This window comes from Leptonychotes weddellii, chromosome 10 (genome assembly GCF_054177405.1).
Source record: "Leptonychotes weddellii isolate Sample4059 chromosome 10, ASM5417740v2, whole genome shotgun sequence".
NCBI classification, from domain to species: Eukaryota; Metazoa; Chordata; class Mammalia; order Carnivora; family Phocidae; genus Leptonychotes; species Leptonychotes weddellii.
The window spans coordinates 44,990,070-45,017,394 of record NC_138378.1 but is presented as its reverse complement, the minus strand read 5'-3'; the positions used below and the strand labels follow the sequence as shown (position 1 = coordinate 45,017,394).

The 27,325-nt window shown below is 38.3% G+C and overlaps 2 protein-coding genes across 3 annotated transcripts in view; both read left to right on the top strand.

Annotated features, from left to right (window-relative positions):
- Window positions 1-27,325, top strand: part of GCC2 (GRIP and coiled-coil domain containing 2) — a 287,662-nt gene that overhangs the window by 157,704 nt on the left and 102,633 nt on the right. The gene's annotated exons all lie outside the window — the stretch shown is intronic.
- On the top strand, window positions 7,439-17,787 carry SULT1C4 (sulfotransferase family 1C member 4). 2 transcript variants are annotated; one of them, XM_006728934.3, is made up of 7 exons: window positions 7,442-7,833; window positions 10,467-10,592; window positions 11,400-11,497; window positions 12,009-12,135; window positions 12,350-12,444; window positions 15,272-15,452; window positions 16,337-17,787. In XM_006728934.3, the coding sequence occupies exons 1-7, from the start codon at window positions 7,665-7,667 to the stop codon at window positions 16,450-16,452; spliced, it is 912 nt and encodes a 303-aa protein (XP_006728997.1). In that variant the 5' UTR covers window positions 7,442-7,664; the 3' UTR covers window positions 16,453-17,787. The 2 variants fall into 2 exon arrangements, with proteins under 2 accessions (XP_030878147.1, XP_006728997.1); XM_031022287.2 differs by lacking the exon at window positions 10,467-10,592 and having other exon boundaries at window positions 7,439-7,833.

The following is a 27,325-nucleotide window of genomic DNA, read 5'->3' as shown; positions in this document are numbered from 1 at the left end:
AAGAAGAAGAAGAAGATAGCAGGAAGGGAAAAAAGAAAGAGGGGAAATCGGAGGGGGAGATGAACCATGACTGACTATGGACTCTGAGAAACAAACTGAGGGTTCTAGAGGGGAGGGGGATGGGGGGGTGGGTTAGCCTCGTGATGGGTATTAAAGAGGGCACCTACTGAATGGAGCACTGGGTGTCACAGGCAATCTGAATTTGACATCCATTAGTCTCATCATAACCAGTGGAAAGGGGTGAGGTAGAGGAACAGTTTTCCTTCCCTGTGTCCCCCATTGAGGACATCCGCCATTTAGCATTCCCCTTAGTTTGCCATGTTCTCCTGCCCCCCAAGACCCATGCTAGCATATCCTTATGTGGTTATGTGGGAACACAGAGATGATGCAAAGCAGTACACAAATGTGAGATATTATTACCAGGTCTCTGCCACATTACCTCTTATTTAGCCATTATTTATTGCTCTCCCAATTCCCTACATATTCTCTTCAAGTAATAAGACATGACTGAGGAGATAATGAGATATACCTGGGAATTGAACAGTCCCCAAAAACACCCTATTAATTTTTACCTTACCTCGTTGCTGTGAGACCAGCAACAGGAGACATCAGGACAGGTAAACATCCCAACATAGTCAATTCAGTACAAAGGCCCAAGAGCTGAATCAGCCATTTCAGAGACAAGAAGTACTGAAAGAAGAGAGGGAACAGGAAGAAAAGGGGAGAAAGGAGAGAAGAGGAAGGAATAGGAATGAATAAAATCCTTACTTTGGTATTTGAGTAAGTATTGAAATATTTCAAATTAATTATGTTCAGGCCTATTGATAGAATTGTGTCATAATAAATGAAGTACTTGTAAATCATGCAAAAATAAAAAATAGAACAGATTTTCATTGATTCTACTATTTAGTTCTGATAAAAACTAGGCACACCATATTTTCAGCATGAGATTGTTATTTTCATGAGTAATATTAGCAACTTTTTTGTCATTCCTTTCCTTGCAAGAGCACAGAAGGCTTGCCTAGACCAGGGCACAAGTGTAAAGATGATCCATATGTTTTGCATTCACATTCAGTATTTTATATTCATTCAATAAAGCTCCCTGTGGTTTGAGATCTGAACCAATTACCAACAGCCAGAGAGTTGTTGCTAATAGTCTACAGTTTCAAATTTTGGGAACCCAAGGGAAGAGTGAATTTCACAGAGTTCTTTAGTTTTGGCACACTCCTCCTGCTTCACATGGCCTGGTTGTATCAATGGCAAAATATTCACAATACCTTACCAGGGATTAAGATGCTACTATTGGTGATTCCAACCTGTAATAATCATATAGCATGTGTGACTTCAACCAACTATCCCAACCTTTAAAGACTTTTTGTGGCCACATTTTGCAAAGGCTTTCATTTTATTGCTAGACAATGCCTCCAACCAACATACAGGTTACACAGGCCCTTCCTCAAATAAGTCATTCACTCTAAGCAAACACTCCAGAGAGTTGGAAGTTAACATGTAAATAGTGATTTTCATTTTTTTTTTTAAGATTTTATTTATTTATTTGACAAAGAGAGACACAGCGAGAGAGGGAACACAAGCAGGGGGAGTGGGAGAGGGAGAAGCAGACTTCCCGCCGAGCAGGGAGCCCAATGCGGGGCTTGATCCCAGGACCCTGGGATCATGATCTGAGCCAAAGGCAGACGCTTAATGACTGAGCCACCCAGGCGCCCCTGATTTTCATTTTAAACCTTTCTAAAATGTGAAGTTGACTTCACTGTTATAACTGTAAGTTGCCATGCTAGAGCTTTGGAGGCTGACATCATGGACCAGAGAGAGGGCTGAATGACCTTCCTTGTCTTCCTAGAGGCAGTGACAGCCAGACCCAACACTAACCTGTGTGTTAGTAGATATGCTTTTAGAAAGGCACAGATGCTTGAAAATCGCTTCCTCCCATATTTGTCATCTCCAGACTGTAGAGCTCTGTGAAAAGGAAAGTGCCTGGACTCTGCAGTCGGACACAAATGGAATGGAGTCCTCACTTTACCATTTACTACCCTCTGAAGTTGAGGTCCTTATTTTACTTTGAGTTGCTACCTAAATTTGAGATACAACTTCCTACCTCAAAGGATTAGTGCAAAGATTAAATATGGCATTTGCTGCCACCCTGAAAACTTTTCAATAGATTCCCCTTTATCTACAGAGTATCTAACTTAAGCTCCTTTCCAACATCTAAGGTCTTGCAAGACTGACACTTGCCCTTCTCCTCTTCCACCACTCCTTGCACTCCCCCTGCCCTCCAGCAATGCTGCCCACTTCCCCCTGAAAACACCTTACCTCTTTGTGCCTTTGCACATACAAGCTCCTCTACCTAGACCACCTTGCTCTCTCAGTCACGTGGCAACCTCAGTTCATCCTTTAGGCCTCAGTTTAAATGTCTTATCTATTCCGGAAGACCTCTCCCAAGTCCAGTCTGACTTCAGTGCTCCTTCTCCAATGCTCTAGCCACACTGTGTCCATACTCCATTAAAGTAAGTATCATACTATATTCTAATTGCTTTATTGCATATCTATCTCTGCATCAGACTGCAAATTCTCTGAAAGCAGAGACTATGTTTTTCCACTGAGGCAGTCACAAGATCTTACACATGGAAGGCCCTTAGTAAATGGGAATTCCTCCTCCCCTCTTCATCTGTGGGGATATCTTTATCAATGGCCAAAGTCTCCTGCTCCCAGTCTCCATCCTTTCTTCCCAATGTTAATGCTGATAACTCCCTCCTCTGACCTTCTAATTTCTGAAAGCAGCTAAATCCTGGTCCAGAAGGGAGTCAGGAAAGAGAGACCAGTAAAATTACAAATTCTATATATCCCGCACTGGCTATCTTTTCTTAACCTTCTGTTTCCTTGTAGCAATGAACATTAAAGCTTGAAAAGAGAAAGAGCCTGTGTGCTTGTTTTCAAATGAGAAAGGAGGGGTAGGCAGGGAGAGTACCCCCTACTCACTCTCCACTTGCTGGGAACAGAGGCAGGCCATGGCTGCTTCACAGAACCTCAGGACCTAGGAACACTGACAAAGCAAAAGCACTCCCCGGTTCAGAGAAGGAGGTCTCCTTGTGGTTCTCGCAAACTGTTTCAGAGACAAGGGTGCCCCTTCTGCTTTCGGACCCTACCAGTCAATCAGAATTCCTAACATGTTAGCTACGGCTGCTTCCCTGCTGTTCTTGCCTTTCTTTACTGGTGCTGGGAGCTCAAGGACTCCTTTTTGGGGACCAAAATACTTTTCTTTCTTTTTTCATTTGAGTAAACTGGATATTGGAGAATACACTGCATTGCGATATGCTGTAGCACAATGAAGTAAGCTTCTCATGAAACAAATGTGCCCACATGTGCCCACTATCTCTCCCTGCCCCTAGGTCCCTCAACACTAATAAGGATCGATCAGGGCCAAGCATACGTAAAAGTCTCATCTAAGACACTGGAACATCTGTGGTTTCCCCATAATTTGCTTCCATTCTACTTTATTCTATTTCGATTGCCATTTCTGTTTATTCACTGCTTTTCATACTGAAATTTTTATGTGTCATTTCCTTACCGATAGTCACCCACGAAGTAGTGCCATCCCCACAAAACAAGCTGAGTAAATCTCCAGGCCTAGAAAAGGAATCTGCAAAGATGCTACTAACTGGGAAGTGCAAACAGTACACATTTACCCACAAACCAGTGGAAAAGAGTCTGGAGGTCACTCAGCTTATGTGGGATTCTGAAGGGCTTTCTAGTTCAGTCATCTTTCTAATCCCACTCATTAAACTTCCAGTTTTTCTGTTTTGAAGTTAAATTTAGCTAACATCTTCTTGACTACCTAGAGTTACCAAATAAAATACAGAACACCCAGTTATGTTTGTATTTCAGATAAACAATAAATAATTATTTTAAGTTTAAATACGTCCCAAATATTGCATGGGATATACTTATACTGAAAACTCATTCATTATTTATCTGAAATTCAAATGCAACTGGGTGTTCTGTGTTTTGACACAGCTTATTTTTCTGAAAATATAAAGGATTCTTATATTTGTTTCTTAAGGAATTATCTGAGATTAAAGATTTCCTACATCCTTACTTCACTTAGAGTTCATAACCAACCCCAATCTCTGGAGTTGAGTAAAGTAGCAAGTATTAATACAATTCATTTCAGTTTCATTTTTTTCCCTACTTATTTCTGGAACAGAGTATTACAAAGAGCCACTAAAGCAATCTAAATAGAGGGGTGCCTGGGTGGCTCAGTTGGTTAAGTGTCCAACTCTTAATCTCAGCTCAGACCTTGATCTCGGGATCGTGAGTTCAAGCCCCACACTAGGCTCCATGTTGGGTGTGGAGCCTACTTTAAAAAGAAAAAAAAGAGCACTCTAAGTAGAATAAGGTAGAATGGAAACAAGTTATGGGTAAACCACAGATGTTTCAGCAACCTAAATAGAATAAAGTAGAATGGAAGCAAATTATGGGTAAACCACAGATGTTTCTCAATCCCAGCCCAGTCTGGATGCTCAGGTTTTATTGATTATGGCTTTATTGTTCCTTCCTCCTGGTTTAGGTTGAAAACTTGCATAACAAATGAGGCATTTTTAATGAACCTAAGCTAAATATTGATTCAAGGAGTGAATGCATTCCAATTAAATTTTATTCAATACAAACTCAGCTCACTTTCCAATGGTTGTCTTTTAAAACAGCTTACTGAACCAAAATATATTTTAGACAAATTCCTTTTGTAAAAACACTAAAAAAGAACCTATTTAAAGAGAGTAACCAGTACTCTGACTTTTCCTAAGAAAAACAGATTAGAAATCCCAGTCATAATTTTTTCAATGGATCACATTTGTGGCCTGAACAGGTTACTGAAGTTTGCAACTGGGACATCCAACGAGTGCACTGAGAGTTGGAATCTCCTTTCAAACCCAGAAAAAGATAGGAACAGAGTCAGAAGAAGAAGAGGTAAAAGTAGTAGTTGTTTACTGTAGTAGTAGTTTGGTGAAGAATTAGAGGAGGAAAGGGTATAACTTCATCTTTGGTGCCCAATGTGTGACAAGTCTGTAACTCACAGCTACTAGGAGTTGGTGCAGAATTCAAATACAGGCAGTCTGACTTCTGACTTCTGTCTGCAGACTACCGAGTGATAGCCACAAGGCTCACCTAATCCCCACAATAATAATGGCTCACAGAACTCACTTCTTCCATTTTCTACTTAGGTTTACTCATTCTTTATCTCAAGAAATAGTGGCATGTTAGGCACTAGGCATAGAGCTGGCATGGAGTGAGAAGACAAGACAGAGCCCAGGCCCTGTTTTACACGTCTAAGAGTATAGGATAGGAGGCAGAAAATGTTAACAAGTAAACAAGCAAGACTAAATTCTGATGGCTGTTCTAAAGGAAAGGAGGTGCTACAAGCAAGCAAATAGGAAGGACCAGTTCAGATGACACTGAAATTCAAAGAAAGCCTCTCCAGAAAGGGTACATTTAAGAAAGACATTAAAAAAGACTTGGAGGAAGCAAACAAACAAACAAAAAAAAACAAGAACCAAACCAGCAATAGCCAGGACAGTACCCACAGAAGAAAGGCAGCATCAATGCAGGAGGGAGCTGGGTGCCTGCCAGGATGGAAACAAAGGCCCTTCTGGCTGCAGTCCCGTAGGAGGTGAAAGCCCTCATGGGATGCTGTAAAGGTTTGGGTGGAAAGGGCTTTAAGCAAAAGTGAAATTCCTGATTGCTTGAAACAGAATGGATTCTAAAAAAGCCTAGGGCAAGAAAGATAATCCAACAATAATTCTCTGACATTGATTGGGTGTTCTGCAATTCAATTCAGTTTTGACACTAACTACCTAGAGTTAGTGCAGACCCCAAGTTAAAGGCAAAGTTATTCACAAAACTGCCCCCACTTCAGATGCCACTTCAGATGTCTCCACAAGTCTTGGGGACCATCTGCACTTCTGAGAAACCAGCTATAAATTTGGAGCTTCCCATGACCCCTTAGGTTCAACAAATCACTAGAATGAATGACTTACAGAACTCGCTGAAAGCACTATCCCTACAATTAAGAGTTTTATCCTAAAAGATACAGATCAGGAACAGCCAAATGGAAGAGGTGCCCAGGGCAAGTTCTTGATAGAGAGGGAACACAGAGCTGCCATGCCTTCTCCCCATGGAATCTGAGTATACCACCTTCTAAGCACATAAATGTGTTCACCAACTAGGAAGCTCCACTGAGCTTCAGTGAGCAGTTTTATTGAGGTCTTACCATGTCATTGGCGGCATGCTTGGACTCGGTCTCTAGCCCCTCTCTTTTCACTGGAGGTTGGAGATGGGACTGAAAATTCTAACCCTCTAATCACCTGTCTGATCTTTCTGGTGTGGCCAGTCTGTCCTCTGAAATTATCTAGGGGGCCATCAGGAGCTACCTCATTAGCATAAACAGGAATAGTCTAAAGGGACTCATGAATAATCACTCAGGAACTTCCAAGAGTTTTTGAAACTCTGTGCAAGGAACCAGAGACAAAGTCCTATATATTCCTTATATCACAGTAAGAGACAAGAAAACTAGGTGGGTGACCTGTAATATTTAGCAGTTAAAAACTAAAAGGAGGAGCACGTGGATGGCTCAGTCAGTTAAGCATCCAACTTTTGATTTCGGCTCAGGTTATGGTCTCAAGGTTCTGAGATCACGCCTGGCATAGGGCTCTGCACTCAGCAGAGAGTCTGCTTGAGATTCTCTCCACCTGCCCCTCCCCCAACTCATGTACACGTGTTCACTTTCTTTTTCTCTCTCTCTGTCTAAAATAAATCTTAAAAAAAAAAAAACAAACCTAAAAGGAATCTGGCCTTGTTTTAGAGGTGGCCAGCAGAGAAGAGGTAATGGTTGAAACAGGAGAAGAAAATTCAAGAGGGAACCAGAAATGGTTCCAAGGAAAAAGCAAGGAGTTGTCTGTGTCTCTTTTGCTTTAAATGAGACATGCCTGTTTTGATACTGACACTGTACAGCCTACAAAAGGAAGAGAACCTTCTCTAATAGAGTGTATTTTATTTTACTCTTAAAAATAACAACACTGACCCTTCCAGATATTTGTGCTAGGAGATTCAAATCTAGGACCTTCTTGCCAAGAGCCCACAGAAATTTCCCTTCAGCCTTTCAAGGAAGTTATTCTATATTGCTATCTAATTCCATGAGCAAATTCTCTGTAACTTTTTAATTAGCTTAAAATTCACAGAAGAAACAATTAGTGAATATCTGTAAATTATTTTATGAACACAAAGATGAAAAACCTAAACAACATGGCACTAACTCTTGTTAAACTGACACAGACGAGCAGGACTGAACATGAACATGATACAGCAGCCAGGATTTGGGAGGGCCTCTGGTATTACGTCATAGCCTGGATAGGAGGAGGGCTGGAGCTCATTAAGAAAACGCCTGTGTACAAAGGCCTAGACCGTAGTTCCAAGCTTCCTGGAACTTGGGCTGGCAGACCTGTATCTACTTTCTGCCTTGACTGCCGGCCATCCCCAGACTGTCCAGGAAGAACTTGCAGTCTGTTTTGCATTGTCTGTACAATAAATAGAATTCAGCTTTGTGCTGATTGAGCAGTAACATTTTATCTGGAGCAGTACTCTGATTTCTGACACTAATGGCCTTAAACAAAATGGAGGATTTTAAATTTGATGGAACAGAGCGCCTACCTGTCGACTACGTGAAGGGGATTCTGCAACCCACACCTACCTGTGACATGTGGGACCAGATCTGGAACTTCCAAGCCAAGTCTGATGATCTGCTTATTGCCACCTATCCTAAAGCAGGTAGGTGGAAGGGGAAGTGGGGAGGTGAAGAAGAGAATTAGGAAGGTGAGTGGGGAAAATATTAATAATGAAATAAAGACTGATCTGGGTTGGAAAATTGTTTACTGGACAGAGTGATATGGCTAAGTCAAATCACTTGTGGAAACTGAAACTACAGAAAAAAATATTAAAATAATACACAAAATTTTAAGAATTTAATTCTTCCTATAATGTACATATTTTTTTACTTCCCCAGGAGAGAGTGACTCAAATAGCCAAGAACTAATGGGCTAGATTTGATTTGTTTGTTCCCAATGCAGGCCCTTATTGCAGATCCTGTAAAAAACTGCTTTGTGTGTGTAAGCTAAAAAGGGGATCCTAAGGCTGGCTTGGGGAAGAATTACGGGAGCTTTGGTCCTGCATTGCTGATTTCACCTCAGCAGCCTCCAGAAGCCCTTGTTCAGGGTCTGAGAACTACTCTTTTGATTTCTATCTTCCCTTGTGGTATGTTGTGAACCTACTTCCTTGTTTCAATAATCAGTTTAACAAAAGTTGCTGTAGAAGTAAGACTTCTTGAGTTCAGCCACTGTATCATAAAAATTTCAGGATGAGCAGGGAGAAATAGTTCTCTGCAGATATTTATGCATATCTACATATATACTAAAAATACACTATTCAATTCACACCCAGATTGCATATACATTTGGTTTTTGCAAAATCAAGCTCCCTGTCAATAACTCCTCTTACACACACACAGATGTTCACATCAAAACACACACATGTGCACACACACCAAAAACTCTAAATCTAAGCATTTCTGAGATTGTATGTTCAAACCCCTCTTGAGTCTTTATCTCTAATGATCCTGATAAAAGACTGCCAGCAGATGGGAGTCTTAGACTCTCATTTATCCATCAGTTTCATATTGGTCCTAATTTTCTAATCTTACTCATCAAGAGCCTGTTCAGGATTAAACTTTCCTAATGTGAACGTAAAAGTAATCACTGGTGAGGATCACATCTCACAGTCTTAATTTTGTCCACAGCTCTACTTTATCATCATTTCAGTACATGTTTACATCATTTAAGTACGATGTTTAAAATTAATCTTTTCTCCACCTGCCAAATGTGAGCAGTAAGATTTGGTTCATTTAAGGTTTTTAAGGGTTAGGGTTAATAAGGCTTGAATGACCCAAATAACACACTCAAAAAAAAAAAAATGCTTGCCAGCTAATGTAACATTTAATCATAACTAAAACCTTACCCATTAATAAAAGTTATATTTATTAGAGGGAAGAAGAAATAAGCATAGACAAAAAATGTGGTTTACACCTAAATTTTTAAAAAGAATAATAAATACTCTGGGAATGAGCCAAGAGAAAAATATATTATAAAATCACTGATTTCTAGAGGATGAATTGAGAAGTCATTCCATTCATCCCCAAACCTCTAGCAACACGTGAACCTGCCCTAATGTTAGCTGGCATTAAATGGCTGTAAATTCAGAGTGAACACATAAAATCAGTACAAAGAGCTCTCTCTTTGATTAGATAGCTAAAGAAATATTGGTCCTTTATCCTGTAATGAAAGAGTTGGTGCCAGAAATTATTAGAGACCTAACTCATCTAGGATATAAAATGTAATATTTTCATTGTTCCCTGACTTATGCCCTTCCTATAGGACTAAAAGCACTGAATTGACAGTATGAGAAAAGGCATCTGTAATGAGAGCTGGTGTTAGAGAATATAGGAAGATCAGCCCATATCCAGGATTCAGAGAACCATCCTAAAATTGTCAAACATCTTCCCGACATGGATTTGTCAAAATATCTGGTACAACAGTTCCTCATCAAAGTCTGAAGATTCATTTGGTAGGAACTATATTAGTCTGAATCAGGCAGCACACAGAAACTGACTGAGGCTGGGAGACAGAAGCCATTCTTCCAGTGGCTTCTTGAGTTCAAGGCACTAGGCAGCAAAATGTGTATGGCCTGTGCAAAATTTCTATCTGTTGGGAGCTACCATCAGTGTTACCACCTCGGGAAGAATGACCTCTACCTCTCTTCCACCTTCCAATGCGTTTCATCAGCAGAATCTAAATAGTATTCAAAAGCTTAGTGGTAAAGAAGTCTAGGGAATATACTTTTTAGCCTTTCAGTCCCTGAGATAAGGGGAAAATTGAGAAACAATTGAAAATGGATACTAAGTACTAATGATCAATATCAAGCCCAGGTAATAATCATTCATTTGTTCATTCAGCCAACACATATTAAATACCTCCTATGTGGCAACCGCACACTATGTACTTGGGAAACAGTAATCACATAGTGATTACTCTCCAGGAGATTATAATCAGGTGAGAAAGACCTTTCATTCTTAGAACAATGCAGCTACATCAATAGGAAATCCAAATTAATGGTTGTGACAGGCAAAAAAATAAACTGCATATTTATCAATATAATATCCACTCCAAATTGCAGCCTTTGTATAAAAAATTCACATTATGATAACACAAGACATAAATAAAAAATGTTTTCTGAATTCCACTATAAACCTAGCTTTAAAATTCAGAGAGATGTTCTAATAAGTATAATCATATTTTAAGAAATGTAATATACTAAATGTCTATGCATCATCATCTTACATGTGGAATAAGGAACAACATGGACTCAGGAAATAGTGGACTTAATACAAAATGAAGGTGATATTGACAAAAGTCAACGAGCACCTACTCATGTACGAATTCCTTTCATCGAATGGATAATCCCATCCATAGCATCTGGTAAGTATCAAATAGCCACACTTGACTAAGGTCCGAAATATACACTTAGGATTTTTGCTATCACATAGCCCTCTCAAAATTCTAGGCATTCGGGGCGCCTGGGTGGCTAGATGGTTAAACGCCTGCCTTCGGCTCAGGTCATGATCCCAGGGTCCTGGGATGGAGCCCCACATCAGGCTCCTGACTCAGCGGGGAGCTTGCTTCTCCCTCTCCCTTTGCCTCTCCCCATGCTCGTGCTCTCTCTCTATCTCTGTGTCTCAGATGAATAAATAAAATCTTTTTTAAAAATTCTAGGCATTAAAGCTGAAAAAAACTAATAGAAAAGACATAAGAATTAATATAAGTACTTTGAAAAACTAGAAAAAAATTAAATTCTAGGCATTCAAGCAATTACTAAGGAATTCTGTGACTTTGCATTTTTTTAAGTATGTCTGGCCATTGTTGTACTCCAGACATTTTCTAATGGAGTTACTGCTTATACAAAAGTAAGTTAAGTTTTTATTCTCCGTTAGAAATTAATTTTATTCCACAAGGATGAGTCCAAGTAAAATAATTTCATGGTGGAAGAGTTTGAATTTTTTAGGTTCTTATTTATCTATTTTCTTGTTTGTTATGGTTAAAAACTGTTCCAGCTAAAAAAAAAAATCATTTATAGGCTAGAAATATTCTCTCTGATCAAATTTACAGTTATAGTGCTCTCACAGATGACTTGAATTGTTCAATTGTTCCTAAAACAGTAATAATGGAAGCAGCAAGATTTTGAAGCAAATAGAAATAGTGGGAAGTGATCAAAAATCAATTTTACAGGTTTGGACCAAGCTAATGAAATGCCCTCACCACGGACTCTGAAAACACATCTTCCCATCCACTTGCTGCCACCATCCTTCATAGAAAAAAACTGTAAGGTAAAAACTAAAAGGAATTCACAGTTTACTCCTTAGAACAACCCTAGAGTGGTCTTCAATTTCCTCTTAAAACAGTTTACTTTTTGGAGCACCTGGGTGGCTCAGTTGGTTAAGCATCTGACTCTCGGTTTCAGCTCAGGTCATGATCTCAGGGTCTTAAGATCAAGCCCCACATAGGGCTCCATGCTCAGAGTGTGGTCTGCTTGAGATTCTCTCCCTCTCCCTCTGTCCCTCACCTCTCTCTCTCTTTCTCAGAAACAAATAAATAAAAAATCTTAAAAAAAAAAAACTTCGCTTGTTAAAGAACAGAGAGTCTATCTCTTCACAATAATCAATATGCAAATTGATTTGAATCCTTTTCAAGTCCCACAAAAACCAAGATCACAAGAATACAGCATCAGAAAATCTCATCTGTATGGAATGTATCCACTTGAACATAATTTGTATGGATAATAACTACATATAAGTCTAATCCTATTTTTGCTTCTTTCCCTCCTCCTGCCATTCCTAGATAATCTATGTAGCAAGAAATCCAAAGGACAATATGGTATCTTATTACCATTTCCAAAGAATGAATAAAGCTCTTCCTGCTCCAGGAACCTGGGAAGAGTATTTTGAGAATTTTCTGGCTGGGAAAGGTAAGAGAATTCAGCTTTTCTTCCTTCCTTTCTCAAAATCCTCAAACACTCTAAAAGGAAAGAATCATTTCCTTAGAACAGCCAGGGTTCTGCCTGTTTTACTGTGAAGAAATCATCAGTGTGATACTCTCCCTCTCTTTAGAAACTCTCCTTTCAGTGGAATATTTGTTGGGCTTCTGTTATTCATTACCCTGTTTTTCATCCCTCCTTGCAGTGTGCTGGGGTTCTTGGCATGACCATGTGAAAGGATGGTGGAAAGCCAAAGACCAACACCGCATTCTCTACCTCTTCTATGAGGACGTGAAGAAGGTGAGGGGCAATGCTATCTAATGTGTTCCCATTGGACCATAAGACATTTAGGTAATAATATATGGACCCCACTGGGGACTCACAGATTGAAACAGGGAATAGAAAATGCTGCATTTCATTAGCTACTCCTCCATGCATCAAAGCATACATGGCATATCATGAGTTTACGTATCACATAGTTTCATCTCTAATTTCCTGGTGCTCCCCAGAGTATATCCCATATGGTACACCTTTTCCAGATAGGCAAAATATGAGTGATACCTTTTTTCCCCTTTCATGTCTATTTTAAAATTCTGTTTAGAAAGGAAAACATTTTCTAGTACATTTTGGGTTTTTTCATTAGTACTTGAGAAATGTCATAATTTCAAGAAATGGTTTAAGAAGTTAGGGTGTAATGGAAAATACTAATGATTTAGATGAATTCAAGTTCTGGCTTTACTACCTACTGGCAATTATTCTTGGTGAGGACACTTAACATCTTAGAAACTTACTTAATTTCCCTAAATGCAAAAACTAGGTAGTAATATATACTCTTCCAAGATCTAATATGAGGACTAAATAAGATGATGTTCATGGGAGTTACTATATAATATATATTATCATTATACTATATAGTATATATAATGATATACCATCATTATGTTAAAAATGATAATATGCTAAATACTATCTATGACTTAACTAAATACAGGGATCCATGAAAATTACAGTCTTTGTTCTTCAATTTATCATTGAAAGCCTTGGTACTCAAAAGGTGGTTCACAGATTAGCTGCATGGGGCTCTCAGAGACCGCATCAGGCCTGCTAAGTCAGAATGTGCACTTTATAAGATGCCTAGGGTATTTATGGGCACATTAGTTTAGATGCACAACTCTGAAGTTCAGTCACTGCTGGGCCTCATCTAGTTGTTTCTACAGACATCAAAAGAGTGAAACAGCATAATTTTTCTATTTTTTTAGTTGAGATATAATAGACATTTAACATTGTATTAGTTACAGGTGTACAACATGATTTAATATTTGTATATATTGTGACATGAGCACCACAACAAGTCCAGTTAACATCTATCACCACACATAGTTACAGAATTTTTTTTCTTGTGATGAGAATTTTTAAGATCTATTTTCTTAGCACCTGTCAAATATACAACACGGTATTATTAACCATAGTCACCATGCTGTACATTACATCCCCAGGATTTACTTACTTTATAACTGGAAGTTTGTATCCTTTGACCCTCTTCACCCATTTTGCCCACCCCAACTGCCACCCCCCACTCCCCACTTCTGGCAACATCAATCTCTTCTCTGTATCTATGAGTTTAGTTGTTGTTGCTTAGATGCCACTCTATAGTTTTTTCAAACAGAAAAAGTTGGACATATTCCTATTTTAGCGCAAAGAGTTATCTACTCACAGAATTCTAGATTTAGATAGTTAAATATTGTGGCAGGGAGTTGTATGCTATAAGGGGGGAGTTTCCCTTTCATGAGTAGATATGAGAAACTGAGGAAGCCACAGAAGGAAGGGTGCTATTAAACTCAGAATAGGAAAACTCCATGTAGGTGATGCTTGTCTACCATATGTATCATAGCAGTGTCAAAGAAAGATATATCACCAGGAATGATGCCCTTTTAACAAGGTACATCCTAATGTATTATGAATGCCATGAAGAAACTTTATTGAGCAGGTAGTCTAACCTCAGAGTCCCTAGAGCCCTTTTAAATATTTCTGTGGTCATGTTCTGGAATGTCCCCTGAATAGTCACACAAAGCTCAGTATTCTCACCACTCTTGCTGATTCCTAGTCTATGTGAGGCCAATTAAATTAAGTACTACTTTTGACATAGAAGCTTTTAAGCAGAAGACACAGTTGTCAGGCTAAACCTTTCCACTTTCCTTCCCCTACCACTCCTTTTAAAGGTAGGGACTTCCCATAGCCACAGCTCCTCAGGGTTGTGTGTCCCTCTAATGAGGAGACATTGGAAATGAGCTCCTCTCAGGGATACATAAACACCTGAACATGCTGGGGAGTAGACTTACTAGCCATGGGTGCCTCTTGAGTACCTCATGGGTGCAAAATAGTCATCTCTCATTTTCTTGCTACCATTGACTGCCACCACTCAGATGGTCTGGGACATTTCTATCAATGTCATAAATAGGAGACACCCTTGTTAAATTGTCTGCCCCTATGCTTCTGCAATGTCTTTGTTCTTATCATCAGTCTATGGACTCTCTCTGATACACATTTGGCTGACCAAGACTCCTCCCATAACTGACTTGCATGGGACACTTGGGCATAGCTCTTAGCGAAGCATTCTCCATGCACTGTATGTCATTGTATAGTGAATGTTTCTCTAATAACACTCAGTTTTTGCTTCCATGTTAGAGCAAGAAAAGCTTAGTAGTTCCAGTTAATAAAAAAGAGAACAATATGGGCCATCATATTAAAATGAATCATTTCTGGATAGTTTGAGTATTTGTGAGAGATTTTTTTAAAGATTTTATTTATTTATTTATTTATTTATTTATTTGAGAGAGAGAGAGTGCATGAGAGCAGGGGGATGGGCAGAGGGAGAAGGAGAAAATCTCAAGCAGACTCCACACTAAGCATGGAGCCCAACACGGGGCTCAATCTCACAACCCTGAGATCATGACCTGAGCCAAAATCAAGAGTTGGATGCTTAACTGACTGAGCCACCCAGGTGCCCCTAAGTTTTTTTTTTTTATTTTAACTCATGACATGTTACTAATTACTATTATTAATTCATTTCAATATTCTTTTTAAACCAATTATCTGATATCAAATCTTCACTTTACTCTCATTATAGAATCCAAAGCATGAAATTCAGAAGGTGGCAGAATTTATTGGGAAAAACCTACATGATGAAATCCTAGATAAAATTGTCCATCACACCTCATTTGATGTTATGAAGCAGAACCCAATGGCAAACTATTCGTCGATTTCTACTAAAATCATGAACCACACTGTTTCTCCATTCATGAGAAAAGGTTTTTATACTTTCTTTTGCCCAATCTTTCACAGCTTTGAGGGAGTTTTCTGTGGCTAAGAAAAATAAGATCTATAACAAATGATTCTGCGAAAAGAAGTAGGAAACCAGGAATGAAATGAAAACAATTAGAGAGTGAGGTGTGGTGTCTACATCCAATTCCTTATCCTCCCTTTCTCTCCAGAGATCTGGCTGACAAGGTGAAAACACAGAATTAAGTCAGATGGGGTAAAGAATCCATTTTATAATGGGTTTATAAGGGCTCTATGCTATCAGTTAGATTTATCCATTCAAAAATACTGAGTGGCTACTATGTGTCAGGCACTGTTCTAGATAATGTTCAGAGCAGTGAACAAGACACAGAAATTTCTTCCCTCATGAACATTATATTCTAGCCACAAACAAAATAAACAAGAATACCCAGGATAATAGATGATGGTAAGCACTATGGGAAAAAAACAATCTGCAGAAAGGTAACAGGGATTGCAATTGGAAAATTTGGGGGATCTTCTTTTTTGGTTTTCTTCCTCAAAACTATACCTTGAATTCTCCCACATACAAGCCCTTCTCAGTGGGCCTATAGATGGAAACTACAGGCATAAGCACCTACCACACTTCGATGTGCAAAGAGGGCAGGAGAAAAAGAAATCCCCACAGGCCTGCTGTTTTAATTGTGGTAGTTTCATTTCCCCCATTAATGTGACTCAGTAGGTAATGGGCTCTCCTTGTTCCACAAATCAGGTAAGAAATTCTTCTTCCCTTCAGAATGAAATTGACAGGTTAGCAAGAGGAATATTTTGTCCAATATTGCCCCCCTGAAATATTCACACAAAAACAGGAGAGTAGAGAAATGCAAACTGACTCTCTCCCACATGACTGTTTCAGGGACAGTTGGAGACTGGAAGAATCACTTTACTGTTGCTCAGAATGAGAGATTTAATGAAGACTATGAGAAGAAAATGGCTGATACCAATATAACTTTCCACTTCCAATTCTCATAAAAAAGAAAAGAACCAAAATTTTTTAGTTTGTTACCTAATTTATTGGTAATAATCAATAAAACTTTATTACCCAGACCACATGATATTGGATTCAGGTTCTCAGACTAGTTGATTATTGTGTTTGCTTTTGTTCACTCTTAAAAAAGTAGGGATAAAGCTAGCAGAGTTTGGGGGCAAGGTGGAGAGTGAGAGCAGGATGGCAAAGTGGAAGGAAGGAAGTTCAATAATTACTGTTACAATCATGGATGGCATCATTGTTGATTATCACTATATTTAAGTTTTCTACAGATCATGTGTTTGTTGACATATTTTAAATGCTTCATTCCTTATATAAAAAAACACTAAAGTTTTCAGAGTGAGTGTTGGTTCAGGCTAACTTTCCAATGCATCACTAAAATATATAGATAGTGATTTTCTCCCAGAAATTTCTTGGTAGCCAAGTAACCATCAAGTGACTCTGTTTCCCCATGAAACTTTCCAATTCACCTCAGTGTTCTTACTATAATACATCTATCCCTATCTCTTACCACATCCTATATACTTAAGTCTCTCTCTCTCTCTCTAGCCAATGCTATGATTGAGTCTTGGAGTCATATCTCGACTCACCTCCTTCCAGTGCATCCACAGCAATATCTGTCAGTTTTACCTGTACAGAGTCTCATTTGTATAGTCACCCTTCTAGTTCAGAAAACTTTTACCTCTTGTCCATACTAGTATAAGCTTCCTAACTCATTTCTCTGTTTCTTGTACATCTACCAGGGTTACTTTCCTAAAACAAGATTTTGATTATATTTCTCTTTAGCTCTAAATAACTTCAGTGATTCTGAATTTTTACTGCCTGAAAGATAAATCCCATGCTTTTTAGCTATCAATTCAAAGGCAGCTATAATGGTATGATATGGTGGAGCTCATTTTCTAAACCACTTTCCTAGCTTAATTTCACCTTCTAGACCACCTCCACGCTTCAGCAAATAAGACTACTCACTGAGACCTGATCACACCTTGCAGGTTCCTATCCTACTAGTTTTATTTTCACCATGTCTCCATCTGAAATATCCTTTCCTTTCTTTCTACCTATCCAAAACATATAATATGCTTCAATGACCAGCACGAGTGGTTCATTCCTCCTGCAAATACTGAAAGCTGAAGAGAGCATTTGCTTTTCTTTTTTTTTTTAAATCATCATTAGTTTTTGATGTAGTGTTCAACAATTCATTAGTTGCTTATAACATCCAGTGCTCATTACAACACAAGCATTTGCTTTTCTGAAATCCTATACACTTGGTATAATTATTTTGTGATTAAGATTAAAGTATATTATATATCTTGCATGTATATATTGTCTCTTTTATGCTTATTAAAATGTTTGTTTTTTTCTCCAAGATAGAAATATTGTATATATTTCACTGCACATCAAACAAAATATGACAAGCACAAAAATTAGTAACTGAAAGAACATATCAGTCAAGGAAATTCTAAAAAGCTAACTTTTTATATTTTAAGTAGTCCCTATAACAGCTATCATTTATAGCTGCTGTCCAGTATACTAGTTACTAGCCACATGTGGCTATTTAAATTAATTTAAACTAAATAAAATTCAGTTACTCATTTTCACTAGTTAAATTTCAAGTGCTCAGTAGCCACACATGTCTAGTAGCTATCACTTGGACATTAAAAAACATTTCTATCATCAGAGAAAGTTCCATTGGATAAGACATTTTATTTTTACAATCCTTTGAATATGGCATTATTATCTCAATGAGAAAACTAAAACTAAAGTTCAGAGATATTAGTTAAGTTACTCAAATAAGAAATATTGGCATTTAGTTTCAAACATAGCTCCAGTGGTTTCCAAATCTGCATTTTTAACTGCTAAAAATAGAGCCTCTTCCTTCCTGTTCCTGCCACTGTCTAATCACAGGGTCATTATGATCACTGCTAACTAAAGGCTGCTCAACTCAGACCCCAAACCAAAACCAACCAGACTGGCATCAAACTGTCAGCCATTCCCCACCTTGACCAAGTGAAGCTTAACAACAGTCTACTGAATAGCTAAAGCATTCCCAATGTCTACATGCTCTGAATTAGACAGAGCCCTAAGCCGACAATAGCCTCCCACTTGACATCCACCACATGTGTCCAGTCTGAAATCTGTCCTTTATACCTTTATATCTCTAAGGTTCCCCCTGAAATTGGGTAAAATTTCTGCAGGCCCTTATCTGAATGCAGTGCCTTCTGTGGCTGTGTTCAGTTCTCCCCTCCCAAAGCACCACTCCTCCAAGACACCAAAATCCATGCCCTGCCCTGCTGCCTCACATAGACAAGTCAGGAGAAGGGGTCTTGTGTTCAGCCCATAGATCTTGGACTTTTGACCTTGCACTCAAGCTGCTATCTCTTACTTTCCTCCAAACCACCTATATAATCTTGGCAAGCATAACCAACCTGTATATTTTGGTTACTTAGCCCTAGCCCCAAAAGACCAACTCAAACTGGACTTAACTTGGCCTCTCCCCTTCAGTCTTTCAAAACTAGTGATTAGCATAATATATTCTAGATCTAGTCAACATTATTTCCATTTCAGCAGAAAATTACAATAATGCATTTAGGCTTTGTAATCCTTCTGGTACATAGAATCTACCAATACAGAGTGCATATTCTGTGTTGTTTTGTTTTGTTATGTTTTGTTTGAGGGAGAGAGAGTATGAGGGAGGGTCACAGGGAGAGAAAGAATCTTTAGCAAGCTCTACACCCAGCATGAAGCCCAACATGGGGCTTGATCTCACAACCCCGAGATCATGACCTGAGCCAAAATCAGGAGCTGGACGCTTAACCAGTGGAGCCACACAGGCACCCCGCACATTCTGTTTTAGCACATGTGAGCAATAACCTTTAACTCCTGTGAAGGAATATTAGGTTTTAATCAAGAAAATATTAAAGAAAATCAAACTACATGTATAGAGAAGAAAGAAGTAAAATAGCTCAAAAAATCAGTATTATAATTCTATATAAAACATTAAAAAGAACACATATTCTTAGCAATGTTAAGAGACAATTTGGTGTGAATGAATCATGCTACCTGGCTCCTGTCTATTAGTAAACTACCAATAGAAACATAATTTTTAAAATAAATACATTTCAGGCCACCCTGGGTGGCTCAGTCAATTAAGCATCCAACTCTTAATCTCAGCCCAGCATGGAGCCCACTTTAAAAAATAATAATATAATAATTAATAAATAAAATAAAAATAAACACATTTCACACCAATTCAAACTTAAATCCAGTGTTGGAGAAATAAAAACTCACCCTAAGATTAAAAACACCACAATAAAATAGGAAATTAGAAAGTAAATGGTTTCTATTTCCTCAGACTCAGAGCGCTAATGAAAAAGGCAGTATACTTTGAATGCCAGATTGAAGGACACTGAGAACAAGGTAAATATCACAGATTACCACAGCACCAGAGAAGCTATAGCATTAAAGATACCAAGGTGAGCAAGAGATTACAAGTTCTTAATAAAAAATAATAATAAAAAACTTTAACTGGGAAAGCATACAAACAAGACCAGAGAAGTCATATTCCCAGAAAAGGCATGAGAGTGCCCCAGAGTTTTTAGCTAGACTCATTGATAGAGGCCTTCCCTTGTACAAAGCAAATCTATAAAGACTGGGAGAAGTGACAGTTTTTTTCAAATGCCTAAATCTCAACATGAGATCACAACACATAAAAAGAAATAGAGAAACATGGCCAATCAAAGAAACACAATAAATCTCCAGAAATAAGTTCTAAATAAACAGATATCTATGAATTACTGGACAAAGAATTCAAAATAACCATCTTAAATATGATCAATGAGCTAAAAAAAAAAAAAGAACACAGAAAGCCAACTAAATAAAATCAGCAAAACAATGCATGAATGAAATAAGAATATCAAGAAAGAGACAGAAACTATTTAAAAAAAAACTTAAACAGAAGAAAGAATCAGTGAACTTGAAGAAAACAAGTCAGAAGAGCAAAAAAGAAAAAAAGTATGAATGAAAGCAAAAAGAGCCTAAGTGACTCATGAGAGATCATCAAGAACAATGTGGAAGTCCTTTAATATAGCCCCAGAAGAATAGAATAGAGAGTATATAATTTTTATATATAAGAATAGAAAAACCATCCTTCAAAAGTGAGAGAGAAATTAAAAATATTCTCAGATAAACAAAAGCTGAGGGAATTTGTTACCATTAGATCTGTTCCGCATGATGAAATGAAAGGATGCTAGAAAGTAACTCAGAGACTTATGGAAAAATAGATCATGTGTTAGACCACAAAATGAGTCCCAATAAATTTAAGAAGACTAAAATCACATCATGCATCTTTTCCAAATACAGCTGTATGAAACTAAAAATCAATCACAAGAAAAAACTGGAAAAAAACACAAACACTTGGAAGCTAAACAACATGCTACTAAATAGCCAATGGGTTTATGAAGAAATCAAAGAGGAAATAAAAAAAATACATAGAGACAAGCCTCTTGGACAGCAATATGCAAAAGAATGCCATCAGACAGCAAAAAGAAATAAAAGGCATCCAAACCAACAAGGAAGAAGTCAAACTTTCACTATTTGCAGATGATATGATACTCTATGTAGAAAATCTGAAAGACTCCACCAAAAAATTGCTAGAACTGATACACAAATTCAGCAAAGTCACAGGATACAAAATCAACATACAGAAATCTGTTGCATTTCTATACACCAATAATAAAGCAGCAGAAAGAGAAATCAAGGAATTGATCCCATTTACAACTGCACCAAAAACCATAAGATACCTAGGAACAAATCTAACCAAAGACGTAAAAGATCTGTACTCTGAAAACTATAGAACACTTACAAAAGAAATTGAAGAGGACAGAAAGAAAAGGAAAAATATTCCATGCTCATTGGAAGAATAAATATTGTTAAATGTCCATACAATCACAAAAATCTACACATTTGAGGCAGTCTCTATCAAAATAGCATTAGCATTTTTCACATAGCTAGAACAAACAATCCTAAAATTTGTATGGAACCACAAAAGACCCCAAATACCCAAAGCAATGTTGAAAAAGAAATGTAAAACTGGAGCCAGCATAATTATGGATTTCAAGCGATATTACGAAGTTGTAGTCATCAAGACAGTATGGTACTGGCACAAAAACAGACCCATAGATCAATCAAACAAAATAGAAAACCCAGAAATGAACCCACAACTATATGGTCAATAAATCTTTGACAAAGCAGGAAAGAATATCCACTGGAAAAAAAGACAGCCTCTTCAACAAATGGTGTTGGGAAAATTGGACAGCAATATGCAAAAGAATGAAACTGGACCACTTTCTTACATCATACACAAAAAAATTTTTCAAAATGAATGCAAAACCTAAATGTGAGAGAGGAAATGATCAAAATCCTAAAGAACACAGGCAGCAACCTCTTTGACCTCAGCCACAGCAACTTCTTAATACACATGCTCCACAGGCAAGAGCAAAAATGAACTATTGGGGCTTCATCAAGATAAAAAGCTTCTCCACAGCAAAGAAAACCTATGGAAGGGAGGTTGGTGAGGGATGGGCTAAATGGGTGATGGGTATTAAGGAGGGCAGTTGTGATGAGCACTGGGTGTTTTATGTAAATGATGAATCATTAAATTCTATTTCTAAAACCAGCATTACACTATATGCTAACTAACTAGAACTTAAATAAAAATTGAAGCATTAGGGGAACCTGGGTGGCTCAGTCAGTTAAGCATCTGCCTTTGGGTCAGGTCATGATCCTGAGGTCCTGGGATCGAGCCCCACATCAGGCTTGTTGCTCAGTGGGGAGCCTGCTTCTCCCTCTCGCTCTGCCCCTCCTCCACACTCGTGTGCACTCTCTCTTTCTCTCCCTCAAATAAACAAATAAAATCTTAAAAAAAAAACTGAAGCATCAAAAAAATAGATGGAGACAAACGAAAATGAAAACACAATGGTCCTAGTTAATATCAAACTCAATGACAGGATACCTTTAGGTTAAGATCAGAAACAAGGCAAAGATGCCCTCTTTCACTTCTATTCAACACGGTACTGGAAGTTCTGACCAGAGCAATTAAGCAATGAAAAAAAAGGCATCAAATTGGAAAGAAAGAAGTAAAATTATCTCTGTTTAACAATGATTTGATCTTATATATAAAAATTCCTAAAAACTCCACATAAAAACTATTAAAATTGATAAATGAATTCATCAAAGTTGAGAATAAAAAATCAATACATAAATATCAGTGGCATTTCTATACACTAACAATGAGAAACCTGAAAAGTAAATTAGGAAAATAATTCCATTTACAGCAACATCAAAAAAGAATAAAATATTTAGGAAAAAACTTAACTAAGGACGTGAGACAAAATGAAAACAACAAAACACAGTTAAAAGAAAATTTAAAAGACATACATAAATGAAAACATATTCCATCTTCATGGATTGGAATTCCTAAAACTGTTAGGATGTCAGTATTATCCCAAGCAATCTACAGAGTCAGCGCAATCACTATCAAAATCCTGATGACTTTTTTAAATTTAAATTCAATATCCCAGGCAATCTACAGAGTCAATGCAATCACTGTCAAAATCCCGATGATTTTTTTTAAATTTAAATTCAATTAGCCATCATTAGTTTCAGATGTAGAGTTCAGTGATTCATCAGTTGCGTATAACACCCAGTGCTCATCACATTACATGCCCTCCTTAATGCCCATCACCAAGTTACCACATCCCCCCACCCAACTCCCCTTCAGCAACCCTCAGTTTGTTTCCCAGAGTCAAGAGTCTCTCGGGGTTTGTCTCCCTTTCCGATTTCTTCCCATTCTGTTTTCCCTCCCTTCCCCTATGATCCTCTGTACTATTTCTTATATTCCACATATGAATGAAACCATATGATAATTGTCTTTCTCTGACTGACTTATTTCACATAGCATAATAACCTCCAGTTCCATCCACATCGATGTAAATGGTAGGTATTCATCCTTTCCAATGGCTGCATAATATTCCATTATACCACATCTTCTTTATCCATTCATCCATCAGTGGACATCTGGGCTATTTCCATATTTTGCCTATTGTGGACATTGCTGCTATAAACAATGGGGTGCAGGTGCCTCTGCAGATCACTACATTTTGTATCTTAGGGTAAACACCTGGTGGTGCAATTGCTGGGTGGTAGAGTAGCTCTATTTTTAACTTTTTGAGGAACTTCCATACTGTTTTCCAGAGTGGCTGCACCAGCTTGCATTCCCACCAGCAGTGAAGAGGGTTCCCCTTTCTCTGCATCCTCACCAACATCCATTGTTTCCTGACTTGTTCATTTTAGCCATTCTAACCGGTGTGAGGTGGTATCTCATTGTAGTTCTGATTTGTATTTCCCTGATGCCAAGTGATGTGGAGCATTTTTTCATGTGTCTGTTGGCCATTTGTATGTCTTCTTTGGAGAAATGTCTGTTCATGTCTGCTGCCCATTTCTTTACTGGATTATTTGTTTTTTGGGTGTCGAGTTTGATAAGTTCTTTATAGATCTTGGATATTAACCCTTTATCTGATATGTCATTTGCAGATATTTCTCCCATTCTGTGGGTTGACTCTTTGTTTTGCTTTTCATAGCAATACAACAATCAATGCTAAAACTTGTATGGAAATAGAAAAGATCAAATAGCCAAAGCCATTTTGAGAAAGAAGCAGCAGCTGGGGGCATTACACTTCCTGCTTCCAAACTATATTACAAAACTATACTAATCAAAACAATATGGTATTGTCAAAAAAATAAAGATAAATGGAACAGAACAGAGAGCCCAGAAATAAACCTACACACAAATGGTCAATTAATTTACAAAAAAAAAAGCCAAGAATATACAATGGGAAAAGAATAGTTTTTATAATAAATAGCACTGGGAAAACTGGATAGCCCTATGCAAAAGAACGAAACTGGACTGCTATCTTACACCCTATACAAAATTCAGATCAAAATAAATCAAACATGGGGGCGGGGGGGCGGCAGAGCAAGATGGCGGAGGAGTAGGAGACCTGGATTTCATCTGGTCTCAGGAATTCAGCTGGATAGGGATCAAACCATTCTGAACACTTACAAACTCAACAGGAGATTGAAGAAAAGAATAGCAACAATCTCTGAACAGAAAAGCGACCACTTTCTGGAAGGTAGGATGTGCAGAGAAGTGAATTCCAGGCGATATTCATGAGGATAGAAGGCCGGGGAGGGGGCCTCCATCGGTCACTTCCGGCAAGTGATAGAGCCACAAAGCACAAAATTGGAACTTTTAGAAGTCTGCTCTGCTGAGGGACGTCGCTCCAGAGGCTAAGTGGGGGGTAGAACCCTCGTGGGACAGTGTGGTCTCAGGACCCTTGGGGTCACAGAAAGACCGGGGATGTCTGAGTGCAGCAGAGCTCCCAGCTATCAGAGCGGGGAAGCCAGCTGCAGAGACAAAGCTGAGGCATGGGCTCTCAGCTCGGGGTTGTCATAAACTATGATCCAGGGCACAGTCCGGCCACTGCTCCTCCAGCAGGGACCCAACAAGCAGCAAATCGGGGAGACTCCACTTCCTCCCCCGGGAGGAGCGGTGGGGGAGTGCACCACAGTGATCTGCTGGGTTTGGAGACTCCACAAGGGGTCAGGTGCCAGAGATAGAAATGCTCGGTCACAGGCCGGGTGAGCACGGAATGCTGCCAGAGACCGGGGAGACAGGAGTGATTGACTGCTTTTTCTGGGGGCTCACTGAGGAGTGGGGCCCTGAGTTCTCAGCTCCTCCAGAGCAGAGATTGGGAGGCTGCCATTTTCACTCTCATCCTCCAAAGCTGTACTGAAAGTTTGTAGGGAACAAAAGCTCCCGAGAGCAAACCCGAGCAGATTACTTAGCCCAGACAGCAAGGGCAGGGCAATTCGACCTCCGGCACAGACATTTGGGAACCACAGCAATAGGCCCCTCCCCCAGAAGATCAGCAAGAACAGAAAGCCAAGACCAATTTACCAATCAATGAGAACGGCAGAACTCCAGAGCTAGGGAAATACTGCACATAGAATCCATGGATTTTTACCATGATTCTTTAACCTTTCAAAGTTATTTTTTTAACTGTCTTTTTTTTTTCTTTTTCCCTTTTTCATCCAACATCTTATCAATCCCTTTTTTAAAAAAACATTTTTTTCATTTTTAGGTCATATTCCATCCCTTCATAGTAGCTACCCTTATTTTTGGCATATATATATAAGTTGTTCTCTCTTTAAAATTTTGAGATAGTTTCTTCTAACAGATCAAAATATACCGTAAATATCTAGTGTATGCCTTTGTTCTAGTCTCCTGCCTGATCACATTCTCTCCATTTTTTTTCTTTTCTTTTTTTTTCAATCTTCTTTTTTCTCTTTTCAAACAACTTCTTATCAATTCCTTTTATAAAATTTTTTTAAACTTTTCATCTTTACAGTCATATTCCATCCCTTCATCATATCAATCCTTATGTTTGTACATATGTAAGTTTTTCTTTCTTTAAAATTTTGGGAGGCACTTTCTTCTAACAGACCAAAATACACCCAAAATCTACTGTGTGGAACTGATCTATGCACCAGCCCGATCATATTTGATCATATTCTGGGTTTTTTTGTTTTGTTTTGTTATGTTTTTGTTTGTTTTTATCTTTTTCTTTTTTCTTTTTTTCCCTTTCTTTTCCCCCAGTTTCAGATCTTTTCTGAATTCTTTAGAGTATATTTACAGGGGACGTTGTTACCCTGTTAGCATTTTGTTCTCTCATTCATCTGTTCTCCTTTGCACAAAATGACAAGATGGAAAAAATCACCTCAAAAAAGAACAAGAGGTAGTACCGACTGCCAGGGACCTACACAATACGGACATTAGTATGATGTCAGATCTAGAGTTCAGAATCATCACTTTAAAGATACTAGCTGGGCTTGAAAAAAGCATGGAACCTATTAGAGAAAACCTTTCTGGAGAAATAAAAGAACTAAAATCTAACCAAGTTGAAATCAAGAACTCTATTAATGAGGTGCAATCAAAAATGGGGGTGCTAACTGTTAGGATATATGAGGCAGAAGAGAGAATCAGTAATATAGAAGACCAAATGATGGAAAATAAAGAAGCTGAGAAAAAGAGAGATAAAAACTACTGGATCACGAGGGCAGAATTTGAGAGATAAGCGATACCATAACATGAAACAACATTAGAATAATTGGGATCCCAGAAGAAGAAGAAAGAGAAAGAGGGGCACAAGGTATATTGGAGGATATTATAGCAGAGAACTTCCCTAATTTGGGAAAGGAAACAGACATCAAAATCCAGGAGGCACAGAGAACCCCCTCAAAATCAATAAAAGTATGTCAACACGCCGACATCTAAGAGTAAAACTTACAAGTCTCAGAGACAAAGAGAAAATCCTGAAAGCAGCTCAGGAGAACAGATATGTAACCTACAATGGTAGAAACATTAGATTGGCAACAGACTTATCCACAGAGACCTGGCTGGCCAGAAAGGACTGGCAGGATATATTCAGAGCACTAAATGAGAAAAATATGCAGCCAAGAATATTATATCCAGCCAGGCTGTCATTGAAAATTGAAGGAGAAACAAAAAGCTTCCAGGACCAACAAAAACTAAAGGAATTCGCAAAAGGAAACCAGCCCTACAAGAAATCTTGAAAGGGGTCCTCTAAGCAAAGAGAGAGCCTAAAAGCAACATAGACCAGAAAGGAACACAGACAATATACAGTAACAGTCACCTTACAGGCAATACAATGGCACTAAATTCCTATCTTTCAAGAGTTAACCTGAAGGTAAATGGGCTAAATGCCACAATCAAAAGAC